Source organism: Apium graveolens, chromosome 10 (genome assembly GCF_009905375.1).
Source record: "Apium graveolens cultivar Ventura chromosome 10, ASM990537v1, whole genome shotgun sequence".
In the NCBI taxonomy this organism is placed as follows: Eukaryota; Viridiplantae; Streptophyta; class Magnoliopsida; order Apiales; family Apiaceae; genus Apium; species Apium graveolens.
Window position 1 is genome coordinate 109109013 of NC_133656.1, and position 8993 is coordinate 109118005.

Consider the following 8993-nt stretch of genomic DNA (forward strand, 5'->3'; position numbering starts at 1 on the left):
ATCCCTAAGTAAAAATATTAAGTTTTAATCAGATGCTTTCCAATGAATGAACACTCATTAAATCCTAGATCGATAAGGGGAAGGGCTGTCAGTGGCAGGGGACTCCTATCTATCATGGTGAAATGCGACGAATATAAACGGTTATATTCGGACGTTGTATCATTGGGTCTAACTTAACTGAGTCATCATAATAAGGTGAATATAAACGGTTATATTCAACTATTATGAACTTAGAAGCATAGAGTTTGGTTAAAAATCTATTAGATAGATAAGATCAATTGTTGTTCACCAAATTATCCAAGAATTATATATGATATAATTGACAACTGTTGTCTACCTAAATAATCATGTTTTAAGGATACCAGTGGTTGACTTAGAACATGACGAAATATGGATCTTGGCTCACTAGAAAGATTTATGGGATATACTTTCCGAATTAATAGTTAGGGCTATTAATTTGATAAAAAAAAATAGTGGGAGATATATTACGAATATATCATAATCATATGAACATAAAATTTTAACTCAGACAATCTAATGTTTATTTTGCGCTTTTATTATTGTAGATACTGAGTAATGGCAAACAACACAAACACACTATCCGTACGTTCAGTCCTTGAGAAGGACAAGCTGACAGGAGGAAACAACTTCCTAGACTGGCAGAGGAATTTGAGGATTGTCCTCAGGCAGGAGCGCAAGCTTCATGTCATTGATATTCCTCCTCCAGGCCCCCTTCCTGAGGGTGCTACTGCTGATGAACGAGCAGCACGCACAAAGGATGAGAATGATGCAAATGATGTTGCATGTCTTATGTTGGCAACTATGAGTGCTGAGCTTCAAAGACAACATGTGCATATGGATGCATATACTATCAATGAGCACTTGCAAAGCATGTTTGCAAGCCAAACTCGTCAAGAAAGGTTCAACACGAGTAAGTCACTTTTTAATTGCAAACAAGGGGCGAGTGAACCAGTTGGCCCACATGTTCTGAAGATGATTGGTTACATTGAGTACCTTGAAACTTTGGGTTTCCCGATTGGTCCGGAAACTGGTATTGACCTAATCATGAATTCTTTGAACAACAAATTCACTCAGTTTGTTGTGAACTACAATATGAATGAATTTGACAAAACACCTACTGAATTGTTGCATATGTTGAGAACATATGAGACCAACATGAAGACAGCTGAACCTGCTCCCATACTGATGGTGGGAAATAAAGGTAAGGCCAAAGGGAAGGGAAAATGGAAGGGTAAGAAGAAGATTGGATCTGATTCTACAACCAAGCCAAAGTCAGGTCCCAAACAGGCTTTAAAGCCTAAAGGTGGTGTGGCCAAGGGTGAATGTCACTACTGTAAGAAAGATGGTCACTGGAAGAGAAACTGTCCAATTTACTTGGAGGATCTGAAGAAAAAGAAAGCAGTTCAGATTTCTGGATCAGGTATTTATGTTATAGAAGTCAATTTGTCTATTTCTACATCCTGGGTATTTGATACTGGATGTGCTTCTCACATTTGTATAAATGTGCAGGGCCTGCAGAGAAGTAGAACTCTGGCTAAGGGAGAAAAGGACCTAAGAGTAGGCAATGGAGCAAAAGTTGCTGCTTTAGCTGTAGGGACTTATTATTTATCTATGCCCTCTGGGCTTGTTTTAGAACTAGAAGACTGTTTTTACGTGCCTGCGATTCGCAGAAACATTATTTCTGTTTCTTGTTTGGACAAGAAAGGTTTTTCGTTTACAATAAAGAACAACAGTTGCTCTTTTGCTTTGAATGATTTAACCTATGGTGTTGCGCGTTTATTTAATGGTTTATATGTTCTTGATTTAGATAACCCTGTCTGTAATATAGAAAACAAACGACTTAAAATAAATGACTCAAATCAAACATACCTCTGGCATTGTCGTCTAGGCCACATAAATGAGAAACGCATATCCAAATTACATAAGGATGGATACTTGGATAAGTTTGATTTTGAATCATACCAAGAATGCGAATCTTGTTTGCTTGGTAAGATGACTAAAGCCCCTTTCACTGGTAAGGGTCAAAGGGCCACTAAACGTCTGGAGCTAATACATAGTGATGTATGTGGCCCAATGCGTGTAATGGCTAGAGGAGGCTACTACTACTTCATAACATTTACTGATGATTTCAGTAGATATGGATATGTATATCTTATGAAGAACAAATCCGATTCTTTTGAAAAATTTAAAGAATACAAGGTTGAAGTAGAGAAGCAAATTGGCGGAGATGCAAGTATTAAGATCTTACGATCCGATCGTGGGGGTGAATACTTAAGCACCGAATTTAGAGAGTATTTGAAAGAGTGTGGTATTGTATCGCAACTCACTCCGCCAGGAACACCTCAATGGAATGGAGTTTCGGAGAGGAGAAATCGCACCTTGTTGGACATGGTGCGATCGATGATGAGTCATGCAGATCTTCCAATTAGTTTCTGGGGTTACGCTCTAGAAACAGCGGCTTTCACACTTAACCGTGTTCCTACTAAGAAGGTTCAAAAGACTCCATATGAGATATGGAAGGAGAAACGGTCAGGCATGAACTTTATGAAAGTTTGGGGATGTAAGGCATTTGTGAAACGTCAAGAATCTGACAAGCTTGGACCTAAATCCGAAGAGTGCATTTTTGTAGGATACCCTAATGAAACAAAGGCATATTATTTTTATAGTCCTTCTGAGCAGAAAGTGTTTATTGCTCGAGATGCTGTCTTCATGGAAAGAGATTTTGTTTCCAAAAGAAACAGTGGGAGAACTATAGATCTCGATGAAGATCGAGAACCGCAAAATAGCATTGAACCTGAAGTGGAACAAGAGCAGAATAATGATAATGCTCAACAAACACAGGTTGTTCGTAGATCTGGTAGATTTCGCCATGAGCCAGAGAGATATGGATTTCTCATGACTCAGTGTGGTGATTTGATGCTCATAGATGAAGATGAGCCTCTCACATACCAAGATGCTATGAACAGTCCAGACTCTAAGAGATGGCTTGAAGCCATGAAATCCGAGATAGATTCCATGTACGAAAACCAAGTATGGACTTTGGTTGATCCACCTGAAGGGGTAAAACCCATAGGGTGCAAATGGGTTTTTAAGAAGAAAAAGGGCATGGATGGAAATGTTCAGACCTATAAAGCTAGGCTGGTTGCAAAAGGTTTCAAACAAATTCATGGTATTGACTATGATGAAACTTTCTCACCAGTGGCTATGGTCAAGTCTATAAGGATTTTACTTGCCATTGCAGCATTCCATGATTATGAAATCTGGCAAATGGATGTCAAAACAGCCTTCCTTAATGGAAGCCTTGAAGAGGATGTGTACATGACACAACCTGAGGGTTTTGTCGATCCAAGGAATGCTGGCAAGGTATGTAAATTGCGTCGATCCATTTATGGATTGAAGCAATCCTCTAGGAGATGGATATCCGTTTTGATGAAATAGTCATAGAGTATGGCTTTGTTCAAAACGAAGATGAACCGTGTGTTTACAAGAAGGTTAATGGGAGCTATGTGGCATTCATAGTACTATATGTTGATGATATACTACTAATGGGGAATGACATACCTTCTCTAAAGGCTGTTAAGACGTGGTTAGGGAGCAATTTCTCCATTAAAGACTTAGGAGAGGCATCCTACATTCTAGGAATGAGGATCTATAGAGAAAGATCTAGAAGGATGATCGGTCTAAGTCAGAGCACATACATTGATAAGGTTTTGCATCGTTTTGGAATGCAAAATGCAAAAAGGGGATATGTCCCTGTGTCTCAAGGGATAACGATCTCTAAGGACCAATGTCCGAAATCATTGGATGAGAAGGACCACATGAATAAAGTTCCATATGCTTCAGCAATTGGATCTATCATGTATGCAATGGTATGTACTCGCCCAGATGTCTCGTATGCTTTGAGCATGACGAGCAGATACCAGTCTAATCCGGGTGAAGGTCACTGGACGGCAGTTAAGAATATTCTTAAGTACCTGAAAAGAACTAAAGATTCATTCTTGGTGTATGGAGGAGAAGAGAAACTCGTTGTAAAAGGTTACACCGATGCAAGTTTCCAAACAGACAGAGATGATACTGTATCACAGTCTGGTTTTGTGTTTTGTCTAAACGGAGGTGCTGTAAGCTGGAAGAGTTCAAAGCAAGAAACAGTAGCTGATTCTACAATGGAGGCTGAGTACATTACAGCTTGTGAAGCAGCTAAGGAGGCCGTTTGGATTCGAAAGTTCATTTCTGTTTTGGGAGTGGTTCCATCGATCGCAGATCCCATTGATCTATACTGCGATAATAATGGAGCCATTGCACAGGCTAAAGAACCTAGATCACACTCCCGGGCTAAACATATACTCAGGAGATTTCACCTTATTCGAGAGATTAATGAAAGGGGTGATATACACATATGTAAAGTGCACACAAATGATAACATTGCAGACCCACTGACCAAAGGCTTGTCGCAGCAGAAGCACGATGGTCACACTAGTTCCATGGGTATTAGAAATATGGGTGATTGGCTCTAGTGCAAGTGGGAGATTGTTAGTGTAGGTGCCCTAGAGGCAATACATTATTCTTTTATCTTTATGTCAGTTGATCATTCAATAAATGTATTTATTATGACCTTAATTACTGCGATATTTTGTTAGCATAATAAATGTCCTTAGAATCATGATACAAATTGTATAGTTTAAGTACATGACTTGAACTTGAGATTATATAATATATCATATTCTTAAAGGTCCCTAGTCGAGTATTATTATATAGGACAATAATAATACATAGATAGACTAGTATGTTGTTTGACAAGATAACCACATCTCATTGGTTATAAGTATGGGGATACTGAAGTCAATACATAGGTACATGTGAGAGTACATGGTACTGGACAGACCCACAGTGAGATTCTTCATGTTTAATAAAGTCATAAGAAAGACTCACAGTGATAATGGTGTAACGATCCTTTGACTTGAAATCATTATATTTCTATACGAGGATTAATATACTTTGACTACATTAAAAGTTACTTTTGATCGGGTGATGATAAAAGTGGACATCGGGTATATCATGAGTCGTATGAGAAATATGAATGATAGATAAAGGATTTAACCCTCCTATAATTAGGAGAGATATTATTGGCCTCTTGATTGAGTGAGATTATAAAAGCATGGCCATGCTCAAATAATGATTTGTTTCAATAATCTACTCATGCATCAAGTAAACCCAGATTAAATGTTGAAGAGGATGACTAAATACATGCCTCGAGTTTAATCTATAATATGTATGGTTAAAGGGATTATATTACACGGAAAAACATTAATCACGAAAGGTTTTATCTAATCACGATTTAATTATTGTTTAATTGGGTAACAATGATGTATTACTAGATACCGCTCATTGTTTATAATTTTATTAGAGAATAAAATTATTGCCAATTAAATAATAGCCTATAGGGTCGCACAAATAGAGCACTTAATGGAATAGTTAATTTAAATTATGGATTTAAATTAATTGATGATTATTTGAATTTTATTATAATTAAGTAAGACTTAATTGAGATAATATAAATTCGAATTAAAAGGAATGTTTTTGCCCATAATAATTAAGTATGACTTAGTTATTAATTAAATAATAGAAATTCGTTTTTATTATTTAATCCAATACCTACTAGGGTTGGGCTTTGCTATTATGGGCCTTTTTAATCAGTCATTATAAATAGATAATGAGAGGTTAAAGAGGCTTGAACGTTTTTTAAGAAAACCCTAGCAGCAAAGAGAGGCAGAGGCAATTCAGATCGTCAAGAAGGAGGCTAGTACATCCATTCCGTAGTCAAGTTCGTGAGACGTTCTTGAAGGTGCTCGTGTGGATACCATAGAGGTGTTTCTCCGAGAGGTAGACACAAAGCGTGATAGCTAGGATCTCCGTTGAGTTCGTAAAAGTTAATCTCTTGAAAGGTATGATTCGTTATCTCCATAATCTGCCCATAATTATACATGGATCCTGTTTTTGGGTTTCGAATTTTGTTTTATTTACGTTTATCCGCTGCGTTTTATGCCTTAGGAACCCAACAATAAATACATGTATATAATCATTTTAATATATAAAGCCTGTAGGATTTTACCCCTAAATTTTACCCTACTAACCTTCTAATTTTTTCCGTATTTACAAAATTGCCTAACTAAATTTGTAATTTATACGATTTGTATCAGGGGTTGTCTTGACAAAAGATGAATAAATGCTCCCCAGATAAATACTTCACTTTACACTGTGTTGCTTGATATCCGGTTGAAAACTACCGATACACCCACTTGACTACACTAACTGTCATTCATTTATAAGATTTGAAGCTATATTATCACTGTTGCTTCCGATCGAAGCCTCATGTATTATACCGTAATCCCAGATTTCAAGATGCTGAATGTTAATTTCAAATTTCAAATTTGAATTTTGAATTTTGAGCATCACATAAAGTATGATTTCCATCTCAAAACAAATTATCATCTTTCTTGTGTTTTTATACAATTTCACTTTCTGTATCTTTATCTTCTTTTTTTTAACGTATACAGATTATATTGATGTATTTTAGATCTTTCACTTTTTTCTTTCATGTAACTTTTAACTTATATATTCAACAACATCAAATCTTATTTTGCAGATTCTATGTAAGTTTTTCGGGCAATATAATCTATTAAGATATAACTGAAGTTGTTGTTTGTATTTTTCAAGAATATCATATATATTTTTGCATTTTAACCGTTCGATAAAAGTTCTGTGAGGGTTTTTAATTGTTATTTTATTCTTTAGTTCATTCTAAATTGCATTCGCAGTTGTAGATGTTATTCCTAACCCTTTATACTACTGAATGACATGATGTGTTTGTATTGTTATTTACATATGATTGTTTTTTACGCGTATCTAGCAGCATCATTTTTAGTAAACTTCAGTATCCTCTTTTTATTATTCACATTGTTTTTTATTTGATTTGATATGTAGGCCGAGATTTGATATGATTTGTAGGCCGAGATTTGATATAGGAGATATCAGATATATGGTTTCGGTGAAACAAGGTATGTAATCTATATGTGGTTACTTTTTTTAAACAATTTTGGGATTATTATTATAAATTTGAGATTTTATATATGTATATTGCATACTAATTGTTTGATTAAAAGTTTGAGAGAGAGGTTTGACTATGATTATTATAAATCTGAGATTTTATATGTGTATATTGCATCATTATGAAGGCCAACCATTTCTTTGCAGAGTTTCTTGATAAGGATTTGCATCAATATGATGCGAGTAGTATCAACTGATGGTATTGGAAAAAGGGACTACATGTGTCCTCGCTTTGTGCGGTTTTCATGTAGTGATGGCAGTCAGAAATGTTGCTGCTGGTGGAAAACTCAAAGAAGAATTGTTGCAAAAGATGCCCAATGCTAGAATTGATGTCATGGAGATTGATCTCAATTCAATGGATTCGGTACGGAAATTTGCTTCAGCATATATTTCTCGCGGTCTTCCTCTCAACATTCTCATGTAAGAAGGGCCTTGCATTGCTAAAAATATTAAATCATCAAATAATTTCAGAACAATGCCATTGACAGACTGTTACCTAACTTATATTTTTGTTGTTAATTTTGTAGTAACAATGCAGGTATCATACCTGCTACCAAGTTCACATTTTCAAAAGACAACATTGAACAAGTATTTGCAGTCAACCATTTGGGTATGTTCAGTACTGGTTTTAATTAATTGCATAGTTCAGATGGAGATTGTGAGTTTTTATAAGAAATTATGACCTTATAACTAATGTTACCCTTAATTACTTTAATTTCCTCAGGTCAATTTCTTTTGACGAACCTTTTGTTGGACACCATGAAAAAGACAGCCCGTGAAAGCAAGATTGAGGGAAGAATTATTAATCTATCATCGGACTTGCACAGACGGGGTCTTGAAAAAGAAAGAATTATTTTTTATGAGATCAACGACAAGAAAAGGTATGATCAGTTCATATATTTCATCTAATTCAAATGCACCATGTAACATCGATGTGCGGTGTTCATGTAGTGATGGCAGTGAGAAATGTTGTTGCTAGTGGAAAACTCAAAGAAGAATTCTTGCAAAAGATGCCCAATGCTAGAATTGATGTCATGGAGATTGATCTTAATTCAATGAATTCGGTCCGGAAATTTGCTTCAACATATATTTGTCGCAGTCTTCCTCTCAACATTCTCATGTAAGAAGGGCCTTGCATTGATAAAAATATTGAATCATCAAATAATTTCAGAACAATGCCATTGACAGACTGTTACTGAACAATGCCATTGGGTAAAACATATCAAAATTGATTCGTAAATGAGTTGAGCATGAACTAATATCTCTTATGCTATAACAGGAAGAGGGAGCTAATATAACTGCAAACTCACTTCATCCGTGACTTATAGCGACCAATCTCTTTTCAGCCAATGGTGGAGCAGTAAACTGTAAGTATCTAAGCCTTCGCAGTGCTTCTTTATAAGCCTGTGCAAAATGCATTTTTGATGTTAATGATTTTCTGAAATCAATTGCATGGATAATGACTAAGGTTATGGTACACATACTAAAAAACATTGAACATGTTTGTTCTCTCTCTATTCATTTGTTCAATTTAATGTCCTGTATAATTTATCCTACAAAGCGATTGGCAACAAGTTATTGTTGGTTTTAGGGAGCATCAACTTCATGCTATTTGGAACTGAATCTAAAAGTTAGTTCCTGATCTTTGAAATTGTTGATTTGTTTGCAGATCTTTTAGCTACTTTGCACACTAACTGTTTGATTGATTGTTTACTTCAATATGTTAGTAGTGTATATTTTAATAGATGTACATGAATTCTGTTTCCATTATATGTTCTTTGTTTGTGTTATCTTAACATGATTTGTAAAAATCATCTCCTTCACCGTGTTCAAGTAATTAGATTGCTATTTTAATTATTTGTCAAACT

At 35.6% G+C, this 8993-nt stretch overlaps 1 protein-coding gene across 1 annotated transcript; it reads left to right on the plus strand.

The window, feature by feature from the left end:
• The first annotated feature begins 7005 nt into the window (after positions 1–7005).
• Positions 7006–8101, plus strand: LOC141693846 (short-chain dehydrogenase TIC 32, chloroplastic-like). The gene is made up of 4 exons (XM_074499024.1): positions 7006–7076; positions 7273–7545; positions 7653–7735; positions 7850–8101. The coding sequence occupies exons 2-4, from the start codon at positions 7322–7324 to the stop codon at positions 8032–8034; spliced, it is 492 nt and encodes a 163-aa protein (XP_074355125.1). The 5' UTR covers positions 7006–7076; positions 7273–7321; the 3' UTR covers positions 8035–8101.
• The last annotated feature ends 892 nt before the right edge of the window (positions 8102–8993 follow it).